Genomic DNA, 20,112 nt, shown 5'->3' with positions numbered 1-20,112 from the left:
GGCACAGAGGTCCTGGAAGGGCACTGGGATGGATCTGTCTCCAGCTGCATCCCTGAGCTGCTGAGTGAGGACTGAGTTTGCCCGGATCCACCCATCCCTGTCCAGACTCTGCAGCCCCAAAACAGCATCTCCTGCTCAGTGAATTCACCAACACAGGGGGTCCCCCATCCTCATGACCTACCCCTGCAGGGTTCCAATCCCACTGCACACAAAGAAAGAATGATGTTTAAAATCATGAAATAGTTTGGATTGGAAAGAACCTTAAAGCTCATCTTGCTCCATCTCCTGCCATGGGCAGCTGATCTGAGCAATCTTTTCCTTGACAGGGAAACTGCTGCCCAGGGTGAACTATAAATACAAAGGTAATTTTAATTAATTTATTTATTTCTTTACACATAACTGAAAGTGATGTTACAGTACATAAGTTATTTACAACTGTGCAGTAATGTGTTGCAAAATAAATTATCTAGAAGGCAGCAAAAGTACATTGTTAATGTATATAAAAACTGTACAGCATTTATGGGATACAATTTTTCTTTATATGAGTATTGGCTCTGTAGTGTTTTCAAGTTATGTTCTCAGAAAGAGAAACGAAATGCCCAAGATTAAAGGAAAAAATATATAAACCACGTGGATTTTACTCCATTAAAAACACAGTTGGCAAAGTCCTTTCTCTGCGTCGCCGTCTCCCCGGCCGTGCCGCCCCGGGGCTCCTCTGCCCGTGCCCAGCGGCTGCTGCGGGGCCACCGGCACATCCCGGAGCCGTCCCCGCTCCGGAGCCGCCGCTGCCCAACCCGGACACTGTCCTTTTGTTTCTAATTGTTGGATTTTTTTTTTTGTGATTTTTTTTTTCTAGCTTTTTTTTTTTGTTTGGTTTTTTGTTTTTTTTTTTTTTAGACATACCCATGATGGAACGAGAAACTCAAACACCCCCCCCCTCCCCCCATGGTTTCCTACTGCAGCTTCTCCGAGAGGAGATCCGCGCCCGGTGGAAAACAGAGAGCTGGAAATCACGGTGTTCACAAGTACATGGTTCACGTGGTTGCTGGCCCCGCTCAGCAGCTTCTGCAACACACACACGGTGTCCTTGGCCTCGTCCCTCCGCGCCTCGGCCAGTCCCGGGGCCGCTGAGCGCCCGCTGCCCGCGCTGCCCGGAGCCTCCCCGGGGCTGCGCCCGGCCCGCTGCCCCAGGGGCCGCGCCAGTCCGGAAGCGAGGGACACGTCGTGAAGAAAGTGCAATTATTTTTCTTATTGTTTTATTTTCTGCCGATAGCTGCTTCCTCCTCCTCTGACCAGGGATTCATCAGCAAGCGGTTAAGGGTGAATGTGAGCTCGACCGCCCGACCTCGGAGCGCTCCCGTCCTTGCCAGTGTTCAGAGATGTCTCCTGGGCTGGAACTGTCATGCCGGCAAGAGCACAAAGTCATCGTTCACGTCGACCATTGGCACATAGAACGAGGGCACCTCGTTGACGCAGAGGGATTTGTGCCCCGCGGGGTCCAGCTCCTGCACCTTCAGCTGCCACTCCATCCTCTGCACCGCGTTCAGGGCAGCTGCTTCGTGTTGCTGTCGCATGAGCAGGCACGTCTGGGTGGGGAAACAACAACGGGACGTGAGGGCTGAGTGGCAGGCACAGGCAGGACCATGCAGGCACAGTTAAATGCAGCAAGGGGGGGGCACACACGGGACACCTGGATTTGGAATCTCTGCTGAGCCCAGCTCCAGCAGGAGCCGAGGCAAACCCGAAAGTTTGGGTTTGAAAGGCTTGTCAGCACTCCAGAGCATCCACCCTCATGCAACACTGCCCTGACCATCTCTGGACACCCACTCTGTGCTGGAAACCACTAAGGCAGCTCCCAGGCTCCAGCCACAGGCAGAACCCTCCTGGAATGCCCCTGTCTGGAGCCCGGGGCTCCCACAGCTCTCACCTTCATCCGGTCGTACTTGTCATCCACGTCCTGCAGCCAGGAAATGAACTGTCGCGCGTTGAAACGGTCTCTGACCGATTTGTTTTCGTCTCCCTAAGGACGGGACAGCAAAGGGAGAGATTAGTTTTGTGCTTTAAGCAGTTACAGGTCTCACAGGCCACATTCACAAGCCCCTCCTGGGGCACACACTCCTCAGAAGTGCAGTGCCTGCAGGGAGGGAGGATGGACATCACTGCTGCCAGCAGCTCCTGCAGCCCTTTCCAGGGCTTCAGCCTCAGGTGGGGATGCACCCATGTGCCCATACTCCCTGTTTCTCCTTGCTTGGCAGGAGTCTGTCCATGTCAGCCCATCACAGCACCTGTATCTCTCTGACTGCAGGATAGCAGCAGCACAGACACTTGGCTGGGAAATGCCGACAGATAAATCAGAGCTCCTGGATCAATACACAGCTCACTAATAAATCCCAGGATGCTGTCCCTGCCCAGGATCCCTCCTGCAATGCAGCAGTGTAATGTTTCTCTTCCTTCCACAGGGAGAAACACCTCAGAGTGTGGTAAAGGAAACCTTTCCAGTGTGCAGATGATCCTGTCCAAGAAGGATGGAGGGTCCCAAGACTCAGTGATAAAGCTGAGCCATCTCTGCTCCTAACAGACATGAACTCCCTGTATCCTACACTCAGTTAGACAATTAGGCAAATGATGCTCCAAGTCACAGAATAATTTGGATTGGAAGGGACTTTAAAGCCCATCTCATTCCCCCCTGCACTGGGACACCTTCCACTATCCCAGCTTGCTCCAAAATACATCCAACTTGGTCTTGGACACTTCCAGGGATAGAGAAGCCACAGATTCTCTGGGCACCCTGTGCCAGGGCCTCTCCACCCTCACAGAGAACAATTCCTTCCCACCATCCCATCTAAGCCTGCCCTCAGGGGGAGGTGACATCCTGCACCTGCGTGCAGTGGTGGGTGACCTGAGCACGGAGAGCACCAGTAACTCCTGCCTCCACCCTTCCCTCCATCCCTCCAGAAAAGCCCATCTCCCTCAGGGTCCTGCAGAGCTCCTGAGGCCCTCCCTCACTGCTGAGGCAGGCACTGACCTGATTTTCCAGAGGCATGTTGTACACCTCGGAGTCCAGCAGCATGGTGCAGGCACTGAAGGGCACGGCCTGGTTGGCGATGGTCCTGGCTGCCCGGCAGTGCACCCGCAGGATCTCCTGCTCGCAGGACACGATGAGCTTCTCCTGAGGAAGGGCAGAGCAGTGAGTGTGGCAGCCTCAGCCTCGCCAGCAGGGGAGATTGGGGCCCTGCTCCCCACGGGAGTGTGCCCTTACCCGCTCTATGCTGTGCTGCAGGCGCAGCTTGCCCCGCACGGCCTCCTGCTGCTTGAAGAGCTCCTTGAGCGGCTCCGCGAGCGACGGCGGCGGCGCGATCTGCGGGCACAGGGCACGGGCAGGGTGAGAGCGGGACCTCTGTGGGCACAGCCTGGGGGCTGCACCCTGAAATGTGTGCTGGCAGGGAGGGAGGGACATCCCTGGGGTGCCTGGGGAGAAGCTCTGCCAAGGACAAGGTCCTGCCAGTGCTCAGAGTGAGTGAGGGTGAGGACTTGGCAAGAACAGCCAGAGCCTGACACACCCTTGTGCTGCAGGGCAGGGTGTGCAGCAAGGAATGGAGCCTGGTCACACTGACCCTTCTCCTCCAGCCTGGAGCCCAGATTTACCACCTGCAGCACCACATTTATTGATGCATTTGTATTAGTGAGGCTGCTCCTGGAGCACAGCAGTGAAATGCTGATCCCAGTGCCAAGTCAAAGAGCAGAGCTTGGGAAAATGATGGCAGGATTTAAGAGCCATCTTTTCCCCATGTTCCAGGGTCATTATCCTGTTACTGCACTGCTGCAAGAGCAGTTTTACCTCCCAGCCTCAGATCTAGTGGATTCTTACAAACTTTGCTCTAAAGCCTGACCAAACCTCAGGTCCCTCAGCACAATTCAAGATCTTCTCTGCAAAAATGCAGCAACTCAAGGGCTGCATTTACCACAGAGCCAGGCACTTACCCAGGCTCAGGTTTGGTGTCATATTCCAAAGGCAGCTTGGGGCATGTTGGCATTGCAAGGTGGTGACAGGGCAGGGGGGACAGCTTGGATGTGTGTGTAACAGTGAGGGGGGACACTTCCTGAGGCTAAAGAGAGAAGGTGACTCACCACTGGAATATGGAGCTTGCTTAGGGGTTTGCCATCCAACAGGTAGGAGCCTGTGTAGGTGACATACTCAGCGTAGCACTGTGGAGCTTGGGGAGTAATGTAGCACAGGATTTTCCGCTTCTCCTCAATCTTCTTCCTGATCTGGAGGTACTCGAAGTAGGGGTTGGACCTGTCGCTGTGGTAAGGTTCGATGTCGTCCAGTTTGATGGCATCGACGATAGCTGCCAGGGTCTGCTGGATCATCTCCCTCGTCTGCTGCGTGGACGTGTTGATCTGCTGCTGCAGCTGCTGGTTGGAGCGCTGGAAGCGGCGCTTCCGCGGGTGCTGCGCCTGGGAATCGTCCTCCTCCGTGATGCGGCCTTTGGCACGCGTGACGGGCGCGGAGACGGGAGGAAATTCCTTCTCGGACGCGGCGGCGTTCTGCTTGTTTTGGTTGGCGAGCATCTGAGCCCGGTTCCTGGTAATCCGCTGAGGAATCTCTTCTATTTTGGGTGGTTTGGGAGCTTCTGCTACTGGTTTTTGTACTGGTTCCACAATTTCTGCTTGAGCGTTGCCAGGAGGAGCGTCCGCCTGGGGTGGCGGGGCCTGGCTCCCCGCACGGGCCGTGGCACCGTCCTGTGGAGTGCCAGCCTCGGAGCTGGCCACGGGCACGGGACAGGGCTGGGAGCTGCCCTCTGCCACCCCGCCGGCCGGCGGCAGCTCCTCGTGCACGGCCTCCACCTCTTTGCTCTCGGCCTGCGCGGGCTCGGGCGGGGTCTGCTGGAACACCTGCGCTTCCGAGTCCTCCGCTGCCTTCTCCTCAGCTGCGTTCAGTGCCTCTGAGGTGGATTCTTGTACAGCCACTTCTGGTTTCTGCTCCTCTGCTGGTGGCTCTGTGTCCGTGGGCAGGGTGGCCGCAGCCTGGCTGGCCGGCGGCTCCTCCGCCTCACTGGACGCTATCACAGATGCGCCGGCTTTGATGACGCCAGTGCTCGGTTCTGGAGCTGCTGCTGGGCTCTCCTCCACTGCTTCTGCCTCGGCCATCTCCGTCTCTGCAACGTCCTTAGGCTGGAGTGGCAGCTCTGGGAGCGAGAAGGGGCCAAGGTCCAGTTCATCCTCGGTGTTGGTGAAGGGGTCTGGCCACGTCACCGCCTCCTCTGCGTTCGCAGGTGCTGCGCTGTTGTTTTCCAAATAGTTGTTTTCTGGTGCAGCAACGACTTCAGCCTGAGGTTCTGCTGGCACACACGGCGGCTCTGGAGGGATCTCTGGTGCTTCTTCTGGAAGAGGCTTGCAGTTGTTGAAGAAGGTGTCTAACCTAGTAGGGGACATGTATGGAGCTTGCTCTTCAGCGTTCGCAATTTCTCCTGGAACTGCTTCCTCAGCATCCTCCTTGACTTCCTCCAGCCTCGGTTCAGACACTGACAGAGGGTACGAGATGGGAGAAACAGGGTAGGAAGTCTCTGTGGGAATGAAGGCTACTGGCGCAGGATGAATTGGCTCTAGGGAACAGAGTGGAGGTTTAGGGGACTCGGAAAACCTCTGGGGAGATTTCATCAGAAGCTCCGAGCCCATGGACCAGGTGACAGAGTGCTCTGCGGGGTTGCCCATGAGGCTGGGAGGAATGGCGGTGTCTGGGTTTCGGGAAGGAGGGTTATCCCAGTCTATGTTGTTTTGTTCGGGCATTCCCGAACTAAAATGGTTTTCCTCGATGGGTGGCAGGTAGGTGGATTCGGGTGGCATGATGGAGGCAGTGGCTTGCTGCTCCTCTGTGGTATCCAGGGGCATGCCGATGTCGGGGGGAAGAGCACTTTCCACTGAAGGAGCCAGCAACTCATCCCTGTGTGAAGGGGAGGATTTTGCTTGTAAACCAGAAAAGACACTTTCGGGAGACTGGGCGACCCCGCTGACGGCTCCCGGAGCGCAGTGCAAAGCTTCCACTTTGGGAGAGGAAACTCCATAATCCGGGGAGTAATACCCAGGAGACAAACACTGGAACTTCTCAGCAGGAACAGAGGGAAGGGGAACTTTCTCCTCCATTAAATGCTGCACAGGAGAGTCATAATTTGATGTTGCTGGGACACTTTGCTGTCTGAAAAACTTATCTCCAACGCTGAACTCCTCTTCGGGCGCCCTCCTGATATCCACTGAGATGGAGCGGTAGAGGTTTGAGGAGGGAATGGTGCGAGTCGGGGTCTGACTGGGGTTCTCAGGGAGCCCGCTGGAAACGTTGGTGTATCTGTCGAAGAAGGAAGGAGAGCAGGCGTTCATGGACATGGTGGAGATGGGCAGCGAGTGCTGGGAGTCCGCACACTCGAACATCAGGTCCGTGTAGTCCTCGTTGCTGCACGAGGGGGTCCTGGGAGTCTGCATCACCTCCTCGTAGCTCGGGCAGGACACGACGGACGCCGGGGTCGGGACGCCCGTGGGCCGGTTCTGATCTGGCCTGGGAGATGCTGGCAGGATCTCCTTCAGCTGAGGACCCGTGATCCAGTCCTTGGAGTCCGTCCCCACAGCAGGCTGTGCCTTGTTTTCTGGTGACAGGATGGGAGTCAGGGGACCCAACTCCTTGAGTTTCTTGTCCTTGAGCTGCGTGTCCAGCGTTAGCGGCTTCTTGGTTGGCAGATCCAGGCTCCTCTTGCGCACATCCTCCGAGCTCTTAAGTTTGTCCTTCAGCTTGGGGTCCCCAGACCTGTGCCGCATTTTCTCCATCTGCTTCATTCTCTCCTTGTGCCTTTTGTGGCGTTCCTCGATCTCCAGGTCCTTCTGGCTCAGCATCCTCTCAAAGCTGGTCATCATCAAATCACCATCTCCCAGAAGTTTCTCCCTTGGTCTGGCATCCTTCTTGCCGCTGTCTTTGGAAAGGGTTATTTTTTCATTCCCATTGCTTATTTTTATGGACTCTGATTTGTCTTTGTCTTGATTCTCCTTAAGCTTCTCCTTCAGTTTGGTTTCACCGAATTTGAGGTTGTCCTCCTTGGATTTATCTTTAAAGGTGGTAACTTGAGGCCCGTCCTTATCTTTGAGTGTTGACTTTGGCTCATCTTTGTGATGTTTAAAGAAACCATCTGTGTGTTTGTCCCTATGCTTTTCCTTTTCCTCCTTCCATTTTTCCTTGTGTTTATCCCGCTTCTTTTTCTCTTTAGCTGTGCTGATGGTGCTGGAACCGTAAGTCTTTTCTTTCTCCGCCTTCTTTGACAGCTCTCTTTCAGAATCATTTTTATCCTTCTTTTCAGAAAATAAGTAATCAATGCTCTTCTCCGGTTCCTCATCAGCGTCTGCCTTCATGTTGTAGGAAGAGCCAAAAGCCTCCCCATCCACAGAGAAATCCTTTTCATAATGAGTGGAATCCTTTCTGCTGCTGGAGTCCTTGAATTCTTCTGATTTTTCCTTTTTCTCTGTTTTCTCTTTCTTTGCTTTTTCTTTCTCGTGACTTTTCTTTGAGGAAGATGAGGAATGTCGGTGCCTCTCCTTCTCCTTGAGCTTGTCCTGAAGGCAGGGTAAAGGGAGAGAGTCCTTAAACTTTTCTTCAGCGGCATCGGTCAGAGAGAGGTTAGAAGACTCGAAGAGGCTGGTGAGTCCTGGCTCTTGCCCTCTGTCTGTGAAGCTGTCAGAGGAGATCTCACTGATTTTGTCATTGGAGTCGTCCCTGTAATCATTCAGAGCCTCCTCCTCCAGTTTCTCCAGCAGGCTCTTCTCCGACTCCCCTCCTTTTGAGGATTTCTTCTCTTTGGAATGCTCCTTGTCCGGCTTCTCCTTATGTTTGCTTTTCACCTTGTCCTCACTGGTGTGTTTCTTCTCAACCTTTTCTGGGAGCTTTTGCTTGTTTTTCTTCTCCTGAGTGGAATCTATGGACATCCTTTCCTTCCTGTCCTTGTACTTCTCACTGGAGTCTTTCTCTTTCTTCTCTTTGTGTTTCTCAAAGGAACTCTTCTCCTTCTTCTCCTTCCCCCCTTCCGATGTTCCTTTGTCCTTTTTCTTCTCCTTGGACTCCTTGTCCTTCTGCTTGTCCGAGTGCTGCCGCTCGGAGGAGTACTTGCGGTGCTTGTCGGGGTACAGCTCCTTGTCAGCGGCGGCAGCCTCGTCCTTGTCCTGCAGGCTGTCCAGGCGATGGCCCTCGCTGCCGGCCAAGTCGCCCACCTTGAACCCGCTCAGGCTGTAATCGTCCCTCTCGTCCTCGCTCTCATCCGTGAAGATGTCAGCGATGCTGTACCAGCTCTTCTCCTTGCCCTTCTTCTCATCCTTCTTCTCGGAGAAATCGTCTCTGTCTGTGGAAAAGCTTTTCTCTTTCTTCTCCTTCACCTGGTCGAAGGAGCTCTTCCTCTCCTTGTCTTTGCTGTGAAGATCCTTGTATTTCTCCTTGGTTTCTTTCTTCTCTTTGAAACTCTTCTCTAGTTCTTTGTCCTTCAGGATTTTCTCTGGAGCAGCTTTTTCATTTTTCTCCTTGTCGCCTTCTTTGGATTTTTCCTTGTATTTTTCTGGCTTCACCTTTTCTTTTTTTTCTTTATCAGGAGCATCTTTCTTCTCCTTTTCCTTCCCAGAATGGTGCCTCTCCCAGCTCTCCAGGGTTTTGCCACTGAACTCAGGGTCAGACTTATCCTTGAAGAATGTTTCACAGCCATACTCCTTGAAGTCATCTCGATAGGGCTCCTCCTGCTTCGTCTTGGGATCTTTTCTCTCTTTAGAGCCGTCAGAGGAATCTTTTCTGTCTTTGTTGGTTTCACCTGTGTCTTTTTCTTTCCTCTCCTTACCAGTCTCCACAGAATCCTTCCTTTTCTTATCCTTTTCAGGCAAATAACTGGGAGTAACTTTGTGCCTGTCTGTTTGGTCCTTTTTCTTCTCAGAGCTTTTCTCCACATAATCCCTCTCCTTTTTCTTTAAGAAAGTGTCCTTTTCATTCCGCTTCTCGCTGTATTCCTTCTTCTCTTTTATTTTATTTTCCTTTTTCTTGTCTTTAATTTCCTCTTTCACAGGTTCTATGATTAGCTTTGCCACGGTGTCATTTTTAATCTCCCTGAAATCTGTTATTGGAGAATCCCAGCTGTCCTCACCCTTGAAATCGAAGGATGAATCAGAGGACAGGTCTGAAAACCACCTCTCCTGCTGATCGTCCGAAAGGCTGAACTTCGTGTCCTCGCTTTCGGCAAACTGAGTTTTGTTATTAAACTCATCAAACCCGGACTCGTCCCTGTAAAGTTTTTCTTTTTTGCATTTTTCCTTCTCTTCCTTGAAGGATTTTTCTTTCTCTAGTTTAGAAACCTTCTCCTCCTTCAGCTCATTCTTCTTCTCAGATTTGGACTGCTTGTCCTTTGACTTCTTCTTTCTCTCCTCCTTGTGTATTCTCGGCTTCTCCTCCTTGGGAGATTTCTCCTTGACAGGTTTCTCTTTTTCTGATTTACTCAATCCTTCTCTGAAGGATTTGCTCAGGTCTTTACTACCATCTTTGATTTTTCTTAATGATTTCTCCTCTTTTGAGGATTTTCCAGTCTCATCTTTAAACAACCACTCCTTCTCCTCTGCTTTACCTTTGGGGAGCTTTTCCTCCTTTTTACCATGTTCCCTATCGTGCTTTAACACTTTCAACTTGTTTTCGACTGGATTTTCTGTCTCTACTATCAAGCCTTTCTCAGGCTTTTGTTTAGAGTCCTCAAACTCAAAAGAAAATGTTTTGATTATTTTAATGTCTTGGCTGATGGGACACTGTCCCTTCTCCTTGTTTTTATGTTTGTGTTTTGTTTTATGCTTTTTAACAACCTTCCCCTCTTTGTCCAGCTTTGGAATTGCTCCATCCACATTGCTATGGAATGAATTCTTTTTCTCAGAAACAGTGTTGTGGGGGGTGTTTTTCTTTTTGTGCTCTGGTTTCTTCCTGACTGGCTTTAGTGACTCTAAGCTCGAGTCCTCGGACGAGTAGTCTGACTCGCTCGTCAGCCTCGTCCTGGTGGAGTCCGATAGGGAACTGACGTCTGACCAAGCTGGAGAAGATATGGTTTTCCAATTGTCCGTCCTCCAGTGCTTGGAGTGCTGTTCTGTAAGACTGGGATTATGTTTCTGGGATGCTAAACTCCCATGTGAAGAGGTTGATGAGGCAGACAGAGAGTTAAACAAGGAGGATTCCTTTAGCACTAGCCTTGAGTCCTTTACACAGCTAGAGCTCTGTAGAGAGTCTCTATCATCCTCCTCACTCTCCACGTTTTCACTCTCTGATTCAGAGGAACAAAACTTGTCATTTTTTTTGCCAAACCGAACCTCTTTGTTTTTTGTCTCCTTCTTCCGCTTCTTTTTTACTTTGCTTTTCTCCTTGGGCGCCTTGGTGCTGGCGGGCTCCCGAATTTTGCTGCTGGGCAGTATGGAGTGGGTGGAGAGGCGCAGCTTCTCCCCCGTGCCCACGGCCACGCTGGTCTCCTCCTCGTCCGAGCTGTCCGACAGGATGCGGTGGGCAGCTTTCTTTGGTGTAATTGTGTTATTTTTAGTGTAAGTTTTCACTTCCATTTTGGGTATGGAAATGAAACTGTTTGCTTTAGTCTCTTTCCTGTAATCCTTTTTCAGCAAATGTTTGTCATCGACCGGTGGGACCCGGTCCTGCTCATCGTCCTCATCGAATTCATACTCATCCTTCACCGGGGTGATGGTTTTGGGGGGCTCCTGGGCCTTGGGCTTGTGCTTCAAACCCTTCTCAAACTCTGAGTCTGTGTTATTGCCATCAACGGAGCTGGAGGGAGCGAAGGAAGGGGCGTCCTCCTCTTCTGAGGTCTCTGCAGAGAGAGAAGAACAGCGTGTGAAGGACTGCCAAGGGTTCTGGGGAGGGAACATCACTGGTCTGCACACACCAACCCCTGCAAACAGCCCTGACGCCCTTTGGCCTCACCCAGCCTTTGCAACCTGGCACCCAGCATCTTGGGGGATCATTTTGGAAGGAAGCTCCTCCAGCTCCAACCTGCATGGGGGGTGTTCCTCAAAATAACATCCTGGGTGTATCATGAGAACTTTGGAACAGGGTTATGACTGCACACAGTGTAGGTGAAAGCTTCCCAAAAGACTGAAAACTCTAATTTGCACTAATTAAAACCTGCAGTGTCCCACAGTGGTGGCAGTGGTGGAAGAGGCTGTAGCAGGGACAGCCAGGAAGCAGAAACTGAAACACCAGTGCTGGGACAGCTGAACAACAGGAACAGAGTGCTGGCACTCAAACCCCCTCCTCTCCACTGGAATTACCCACCTTCCAAAGGTAAGACATCCATTTACCTGCAACTGGCTTTCAACCCTACATCCCAACTGCACCAGGGAAGCAATCTCAATGCTGGCTTTCCAGGGCAAACAGCCCCCCAAGCTAAAGCTGGTGGTTATGCTGTCTGAATTTGGGTTACAGCCACAGGTGGGCTCCTGACCATGGCAGCATCTGACTTCCATGTCCTCCTAAGGTCTCTGTGTCAGCTGCAGGCCACAGCTGTCACTGCCATGGCCACAGAAAGGCCAGTCTCACCTGTGGAGCTCTCCTCACTGGAGGGGTACGTGGTCTTCCCCAGGAGCAGGTTCACCATGGTGGGAGAATTCGCTACTTTCAAAGGCGTCTCGCCCTTCCTGTTGCTTTGATGAGGATTCCCTCCATAATGCAACAACAATTTCACCACCTGAAAAGAGAAACTGAGGCTTGAGGATGCTCACCATGTTTTGATTCCAGGGGTTTTTTGCATGATTTTCACACATAACTAAAAAATTGGTGTCTTCACGACATGCCTTGTGGTACTAACATAAGAGAGAAGTCCCAGTAACATTCCCAGCGAAGTGGTGGAATCACCATCCCTGGAAGTGTTGAAAAACATTTAGGGACAGGGTTTAGTGGGGCACTGGCAGCAGCAGGTTAATGGTTGGGCTTGATGACTGGGGAGGCTTTTTCCAATCTTAGTGATTCTGTGATTCTCAGAATCAACCTGGGCAGGAAAGGATGGGGAAGAACAAGGCACAAAATCATGCTCCTGTCTCAATTCCAGAAGAATGAACTAAGGATAAACACTCAACAGCTCTGAAACAGTGAAAATCACACAATCAGAGAATAATTTAGATTGGAAGGGACCTTCAAGCCCATCCCTTGCCATGGGCAGGGACACCTTCCACTAACCCAGGCTGCTCCAAGCCTCGTGCAGCCTGGCCTTGAACACAACCTCCTGCCCCCTCCATGGGAAACGAGACAAAACCACCCAAATCTCTGTGTTTTCACACGTTTCCAGGCGAGTGGTTTAAAGCAGGGCAGGGCATGGCAGCAGCCTGACCTTGAAGTGGCCATTGTTGGCCGCGTCGTGCAGGGGGGTGTCATCGTCCAGCCCCTTGGTGTTGACCTCGGCGCCGGCCGCCAGCAGCTGCTTGGCCACGTCGTAGTAGCCCCGGTTGCAGGCCTCGTGCAGCGCCGTCCAGCCTGCAAGGACAGGGACACTCAGCACATGGCAGCACCCTCACAGTCACACTGACACACAGGGAAAGCCTGCAGGGTCGGCCTGGGCAGGGCTGTGCTGCTCTGATGGCCAAGTGTCTGCCCAGATCCCTGTGGTGCAGCAGGAAGGAACCTGCAGCTCTGCCCTGCTACTCCTGCCAGGCAGTCACAGCATCAATCCCCCTTCTCCCTCTGGTCACGCCATGTGCTACAGTCAGAGCATCTGCAAGACCTGACACAGCCCCTGGAAATGGAAAGTTTTATATGGGAAATCAGGAGAATTGCTGATGTCATGTGAAAGGCAGGTCATAAATGCATTCTCCTTTATACCATCATGAAATGGTTTGGGTTGGAAGGGACCTCAGAGCTAATCCATTCCCACCCCCAGCCATGGGCAGAGACTCCTTCCACTATCCCAGGTCCCCTCCAATCTGGCCTTCAATGCTTCCAGCAATGGGGCAGCCACAGCTTCTCTGAGCAACCTGTGCCAGGGCCTTACCACCCTCACAGGGAACAATTTCCTCCTAATATTCCATCTAACTCTGCCTATGTCAGCTTAAGGCCATTCCCTCTTGTTCTGCCACTCCATGGTCCTGTGAAATGTCCCTCTCCAGCCTTCTCTGAAGCTCCTTTAGGTTTGGCTTTAGGTTCCAAGCCCTCTGTAAGAGAAACCCTGGTGCCCAGACGAGGCCTGAGCTCAGAACTGCAGATAGGGCTGGAGACAGCCCCCACACAGATTTTCTGTGTGCTCTCCAAACACAGAAACACCTGCCTGGGCTGGGGGGGGAAACCAAACAGCAGCCTCTCCACAGTAATGGCAGCTCCAGCTCTTAAACAAATCTCTGAAGAGCACAGAACAAACTATTTTATCATGTTCCACAGCCTATTTTTAAGCAGAGGCTGTTTTGAAGTTTGGCAGCGCGGCTGCTCCGGTGTTTTGCTGATAGCGCCGTGGGAGCGCGTTCCGTTACCTTCACTGGGAGCCTTTGGAGGGGGCACCTGTGCCCGGAATTAATCACAACTGATACTTCAGTCTGGCACTGGGATTAATCATACGGGTGGAGGAACAGCCATGTCTATTTATAGCCCCAAAATCATGCAAAGAGAACAGCAAAGAGCAAAGTCAAGCTCTGGGATGTGCTGGAGAAAGGCTGATCCAGCCCCACCGAATGGCACCTTCATCACCCCTTCACCAGCATCCCGTGGCTGCCTTTCCCTGCAGGACTCAGGGCTGCTCCCACCTCATCCCACCACCCTGAGCAGGAGCCTGGCAGAACTGCTGAGGAGGAGGAGGAGGAGGAGAAGGAGGTGGTAATAACTCCTCAGCTGAGGGTCAGGATGGTTAATAACTCCTCCAGCTTGGGTGTCTGGTGGGAGCCTAACCTTGCCCTTCACATTCCCTCCCCATCAGCAGCACCCCCACATTCAGTCCTTAAAAACAACTCCCAAAAATTCACAGGCATCAGCCCCCCAACTCCAGAGAGCTGACTTCACAAACCCACTCTCAGCAGTATTTCTGTGCATGTAATTCCTTCTATTTTAAGTAAAAATAGAGCTAAACCAGCCCACCTCCCTTTGCAAATCACCCTCCAGACCTCCAACATGGCACCCCCATGGAAGAGCAGAAGGAAACAGTCCAGAGTGGCCTGGGCAGTTTTGGTGTGTGAGCCACAACAGCTCCAGGGATTCTCTGGATCCTGCCCAGCCCAGCTTCACCACCTCAAACAGACTGCACAGCCTGGGAGTTCTGCTCCCAAGCTCCAACAAGAACACTGATGCTTTGGGGGATTTTTAATGTGGCTTTATGTTGTTGTTTGTTTTGTTTTTTAAGGGGCAAAAAGACTTTTTTCTTTTCAAAGACCAAAATCACAATTTTTGGCAAATTCCCTCTTTCCAAGGCACAACCCCATGTCAGAAACAAACTACTTTTTCTGGTGGGAGCCATTCTTGGAGGTGGAACATGCAACCAGGTGGGAAGAAAGCTGGGATTCCTGGGCAGGTGGGAAGAAAGCTGGGATTCCTGGGCAGTTACCTGCAAAGTCCTTCACATTGACATCTGCACCCTCGATGATGAGCTCCTTGATGCGCCGGGCGTCCCCGCGGATGGCAGCGCGGTGCAGCCGAGTCTCTCCTCGCTCGTTTCTCTTATTTACTTTATCTTTGGTTTTGGAGGCAGAGTTGGGAGTTCCCTTCTGACAAACTGTAGACTGAGAGGGATGCTTTGGTGTTGTGTCAACTGCAGGGAGGAGAGAAACAGCGTCAGGGACTGCTGTTCTATGGAGTTCCCAAGCCCTTAGAGGGAGCTCGTGCATCACGTTTGGCTCTTCCCGAAATATTCACCACAAGGCAGCAAGAGGCAACCCAGGCTCTGGAGAGGATGTGAACAGAGCAGCCTGTGTGTCCCACAGAGATGGGAATCTCGGGCTGCCAGACCCACTGGAGAGCTGCAGTCCTGGCAAACACTGTGGGCAATCCCGTGATCTGGGAGCACACAATGCAGCTCCTTACCCTCAAACCTCAGCTCCCGAGGGAAGTGGCCTTTTACCAAGCACCCGTGAGGCCTGATGGCCTTGGGAGGAGACTGCATTTCCTGGGAGAACACTGGAATGCTCTGCAGCTTTTTCCCTTTTTGTTTTCCCAAATAACAGCAACACGAGCAGTGAGATTGGTGTTTTTTTGGCTAAAAGCTGCAGTGTTGTGTGTAGGACGTGGATGTGAACACATGGATAGCACGGAGCCTCCAAAAATGGGGGGGAATATGTTTGCAACAGATAAAAATTACTAGAACACAAAATCTGCGGTAAACACATTCCAGCTGCTCCACACCTCAAGTTACAGCTCTGGTGGTTACATATCTTATCCTCTTCTGAGAGAAGAGACATTAAAAACCTACAGAGGATGATATTTTGTCTTCGTTCACAATCCTCCTCTACTGATATAGCCTGAGAGGCCAGTGGGAAACACAGAGCTGAGGTGGAGGAGGCTCCCATGGAAGCAAAGCTCCAGCTGAGCAGCCAGGGCAGGCTGGGGGTGCCTGGATTGGGCCCGAGGGAGCCTGGAAAAAGGAATGGCAGCCAGAGGCACGAGCAGATCCCAGTGACACCACAGCTGCAGAGCCCTGTGGGAGGAGTGAGACCCCAGAGAGCAGCAAACCAGGGGTGGCAGCTCAGTCCTGAACCTCTGGAGACCCTGGGGATTGGCAATTCCGGACATTTGGGAGCCCCTGGCTGCAGCTCCCTTCAGCTGCCTGCCCACCCTTCAGAACAACCCCCCAGCTCACCTGGGCTGTTTGCAGACTCTTCTGCTGTCATCTGCATGAGGAGAGCGACCTGTTGGCGCTCGGAGAGCGGGTACCCGGCCCGGATCCCCGACAGGCCCATGCCGAAGAGCAGGCCCGGCTTCCTGGTGGCGGGCTCCTTTTTGATCCTCTTCCGCTCGGGTCCCTGCTTCTCTGTGGGACAAGGACACGGGGACAAGCCATCAGTGCCACTGGAGCCCAAAGACACGCTCCTGTCTGAGTGTGGGACTGACAGATCCACAAAGCTTGTGCTGAGAGATGGATCCCTGTGGTGACGGATTCATGTGCTGAGGGAGGGATCCCTGTGCTGAGGGATGGATCCCTGTGGGTGATGGATCTCTGTGGTGATGGAGCCCTGTGCTGAGGGAGGGATCCCTGTGCTGAGGGATAGATCCCTGTGGGTGATGGATCCATGTGCTGAGGGATAGATCCCTGTGGTGATGGATGGATTCCTGTGGGTGATGGATCTCTGTGGCGATGGATCCCTATGCTGAGGGATGGATCCTTGTGGTGATGGATCCCTGTGCCGAGGGAGGGATCCCTGTGCAGGGTGATGGACCCCTGTGCTGAGGGAGGGATCCCCATGGTGATGGACCCCTGTGCTGAGGGAGGGATCCCTGTGGATGATCCCTGATGGATCCCTGCAGTGGGAGCACTGGCACCTGGAGAAGGCTCACAGTGCTGAGGGTGCAGCCAGGCCAGGCCCCACTCCTGCTCCTCCAAGAGCCTCCCATTCTCCTCCAGCACCAAAGAGCAGCAGAGGAAAGAGGAAACAGACGCTTTGAGGGGCCACAGCTAGTGCTGCACCTCCCATCCTGCTGAGGAGCCTCCATCCCATGCCAGGGTGCCTGCAGGAGCCTACTCAGACAGACACCATCACCCAGCTGGAGGCACTGAACAGCATCAGCAAGGAGAGCTGAGAGATACATGACTGGCAGCTCAGAAGTGTGGCCATCACACCCATCTCATCATCATCATCATCACCATCATCATCATAGCAAGGAGGCTGCAGCCAAACAGCTGTGGGCAGCACCAGGTTGGTCCTCTCCTCCCAAAGTGGCTGCTCCCACGTGGCCCAGAGCACCCACCTGCTTCTTCAACCCTCTAAAAAAATCCCAAACAAACACGAGGGGAGGGGAGGAAGAAAGCCCAGAAGTGCCTGGTTTGTCATCCCAAATCCAGCCTGATACTTGCTCTCCTAAATCATTCAGCTGAGAGAACAAAAGCAAGCACCCCCAAACCACAGACACACAGCCATGGAATGGTTGGGTGGGAAGGAACCTTGAAACCCATCCAGTCCCACTCCCATGGGCAGGGACACCTTCCACTAGCCCAGGGTGCTCCAAAAACCAGCACTGCTGGTTTTTATTAAGGTGAAAGTACTGAGGCACCTTCACATTGCCCAGAGCAGCTGCAGCTGCCTCATCCCTGGCAGTGTCCAAGGCCAGGTTGGTCAGGGCTTGGAGCCTGCAGAAGGTGTCCCTGCCCATGGTAGGGGTGGGATGAGATCAGTCTTAAGGTCCTTCCCAACCCAAACCATTCCATAATTCTATGAAATGCAAGCCCTGGAAACATGTCTGCATTGAAGGCGAATCCCAGTCTACTCTGAAACCACATTTTGGTCATCCTGGCAGCTGTAACAGAGCTGGAAGATGAAATCAGATCCTAGGACAGTTTTTTAATGGCTTAAAATAAAATTCAATCCAGCGGGTGGCTCCAGGAGCCACGGCGCTGTGCTGTGTGTCCTGCCAGGGGACACACGGACACCTGGCCCATGTGTGCAGCACCTCTCCAAGCTCCTTAAACCCTGCTCAGCCAGGCCTGGCTTCCCCCAGCCCTGGTCACATCCAGCCATGCCCCAAAGCCAGGCATGAAGAGCTTGAGGGGTCACATCTTGGCCGGTGCCACCAAGCAGAGCCCCTGGAGCACACCATGCCCAGGGCTGCTCTGCACGTACGGAGCCACAATTAGAATGGGAACATTTTCATTAATATCCCCGGGCTGCTGCAGGTTGTCAGCACGAGCCTGGGATTTGCAAAAATTGATTATCAAGTTCAACCGAAACCCCCCTAAACTCCTATTCATTCTGCAGTTGCAGAAATTTCCTCCTCCACAGAACATTTAACATTACAAAGCATGTGATCAACAAGATAAAAATAAATTGGAAAGCGGCTGCCGCGCTCTCGCTCGCGATGGGGAGGCAGCCGAGGACTCGGGCTCGTGCTTCCTGCTGGGAAGGGCTCAGGGCCAGCTGGATGGGACCTGGAGCAACCTGGTGTGACACCCTACCCTGAAGGTCCGGTGGAGGCTGTACCTGCCCACGGCAGGGTGTGGAGATGAGCTTTAAGCTCCCTTCCAACCCAAACCATGCCATGAGTCTGTGATTCTATGGCTCCATGGCATGGGCAGCGTGGCAGCCCCCGGCTCCCTGCCTGGCACAATCCTCAGGCAATGTGGAGGGACCACAAAAGCAAGATCCTTAACCTGAAATGTAAGCAGAGGATGGAGACAGAGCTGCTCCCATCATCCACTTCCCATGCTGAGCCTCAGCAGGGTGAGAGCCCTGCCTGGCACTGGGCTGGCTGGTCCCAGGCTCACAGAGCTGCACGTGTGTTATTCCAGCCCAGAGGATTTTCCTCAGAATCAGATTTGCAGCAGATTTAAAGGTGTCCCTGCACAGAGATCTCAGCCTGCTGGCTCCTGCAGGCTGCTCCTGTGCCTCCAAATAACTGCACCTCTGGAACATCTTGCAGCAACACAGAGAGACTGGAGAGAAACTCTCCCAGTGTTACCCACGTTGGCTGACAGAAAAAAGCTTATTTGACACTAAAACCCCTTCAGCTAGCACAAACCCAGTGACACAGGGGGTGTGCAGGCGGGCAGCCCTCAGTGCCGGCAGCTGGACCGTGCACACGGATCCCAGTGGGAGAGGACCACGGCAGCCCACGGATGCTCCGTGAGCCCAGGATGAGCCACACCTCCATGCAGCTATTTTTAAAGCAGCTTGTTTGCTGCTTGCTTCAGCCCTTCTGCAAAGCTCCCGAGCAGCAGCCCTGGTTTAATTCGGGGATCCTGCTCGGCTCTTCCCTCGCGCTGACGCCAGCAGGAACCGCGTGCGCGGCTTAAAGGGGAAAGCAGGAGCTGAGCTGGGAGCTGCTCCTGCCCTCCACCACACCAAGCCCCAGAGGCTGCCAGGGCTGAGCAGGAGCAGGCTCCCAGGACAAAGGGTTTGAGCATCACCCAGAGGGTGGTTCTGGTGCCCACACGAGACTCCGGGCAGTGCCTGCAATAGGGAGCACAAGCCCAGGGCTGCTGGAAGCGCCTCAGCAGCTCCATAGGGATCCTAGGGCTGATTGAGAGGGATTCAGAGCTGCTGGGCTGGCTCTGTGTGCAGACACAGGCTGAACCCAGCCCCAGCTGCAACAGAGAGGGGCAGGAGGAGAGCAGGGCGGTGATGGAAAACCTCTCAGAGGTTTCTCCACACACGGTGTGACTCTGGCAGGTCGTGGGGACACCAGAGCCACGTGGCCCCTGGCTCCCCACGCACGCAGCACACCCTGTAATGCAGAAAGCATCTGCTCCTGCTGCTCGGCATGACAACACACGCACGGGAGGTGGAACCCTGAGGAAAAATACCAGCTCCAAAGCAGCAGCAGCAGCTCGTGCCGAGCGTCTCGGCCACGCCGAGTGCTGCCCCAGCGGCGAGAGGGGCTCGGCAGGCGCTGCTGAGCCCAGCCAGCACCACCAGAGATCAATAGGAATAAATTAGAGCGGCTCAGACAGCAACAGAGACTGCACTGCACCCCCGGGAGAGCAGGCGGGCTGCGCTCGCTCCCCCCAGCCCGGCCGGCCTGCGTAACTGTGACTCATTCCTGCTGCACAACTTGCAGGGCAGGAAACCTTCTGGAGCACGCTGGCTCGGAGCAAGGCCAGCCCTGAGGATGCACTCCCAGGCTCACAGGGCACCTGCAATGGGGGCCCCTGGCTCAGGAGGGAAAGGCTCACAGCAGCACGGTCCCACCAGGGCCAAGGCTCTGGGGCACTCCAGAACTGAAGGACAAGCAGGCTGAGGGAAGGCTGGAGGTGGCAGAAGCAGCACCATGGCACAGGTGGACAAACAAGAGAAGGCAGCAGGACAGGCCAGAGCACTCAGTGGTGAAGAGCTCAGGGAGGAGGGTGAGCAGGAGAGCCCTGGAATGCAGAGAACACGGCTGGGGCTGGGGGGACACTCTGGCACCAGGAGATCATGGGCACACTGCACACAACGCACCAGGGGCACAGC

At 53.6% G+C, this 20,112-nt stretch overlaps 1 protein-coding gene across 5 annotated transcripts in view; it reads right to left on the bottom strand.

Annotated features, from left to right (window-relative positions):
• Window positions 1-363: 363 nt before the first annotated feature.
• ANKRD11 (ankyrin repeat domain containing 11) overlaps window positions 364-20,112 on the bottom strand; it is a 129,436-nt gene continuing 109,687 nt past the window's right edge. For all 5 annotated transcript variants that reach the window (XM_074550714.1, XM_074550718.1, XM_074550715.1 and 2 more), the window contains exons 5-13: window positions 15,813-15,983; window positions 14,565-14,768; window positions 12,375-12,517; window positions 11,588-11,735; window positions 4,129-10,859; window positions 3,260-3,358; window positions 3,026-3,169; window positions 1,928-2,020; window positions 364-1,586 (exon numbers count right to left, since the gene is read on the bottom strand). In XM_074550714.1, coding sequence (XP_074406815.1) covers window positions 1,401-1,586; window positions 1,928-2,020; window positions 3,026-3,169; window positions 3,260-3,358; window positions 4,129-10,859; window positions 11,588-11,735; window positions 12,375-12,517; window positions 14,565-14,768; window positions 15,813-15,983 — 7,919 coding nt within the window. In that variant the 3' untranslated portion in view covers window positions 364-1,400. The remainder of the gene's footprint in view (window positions 1,587-1,927; window positions 2,021-3,025; window positions 3,170-3,259; window positions 3,359-4,128; window positions 10,860-11,587; window positions 11,736-12,374; window positions 12,518-14,564; window positions 14,769-15,812; window positions 15,984-20,112) is intronic.

This window comes from Zonotrichia albicollis, chromosome 13, assembly GCF_047830755.1.
Source record: "Zonotrichia albicollis isolate bZonAlb1 chromosome 13, bZonAlb1.hap1, whole genome shotgun sequence".
Taxonomy (NCBI): domain Eukaryota; kingdom Metazoa; phylum Chordata; class Aves; order Passeriformes; family Passerellidae; genus Zonotrichia; species Zonotrichia albicollis.
The sequence above is the reverse complement of the archived record's forward strand: the minus strand, read 5'-3'. Positions and strand labels throughout refer to the sequence as shown.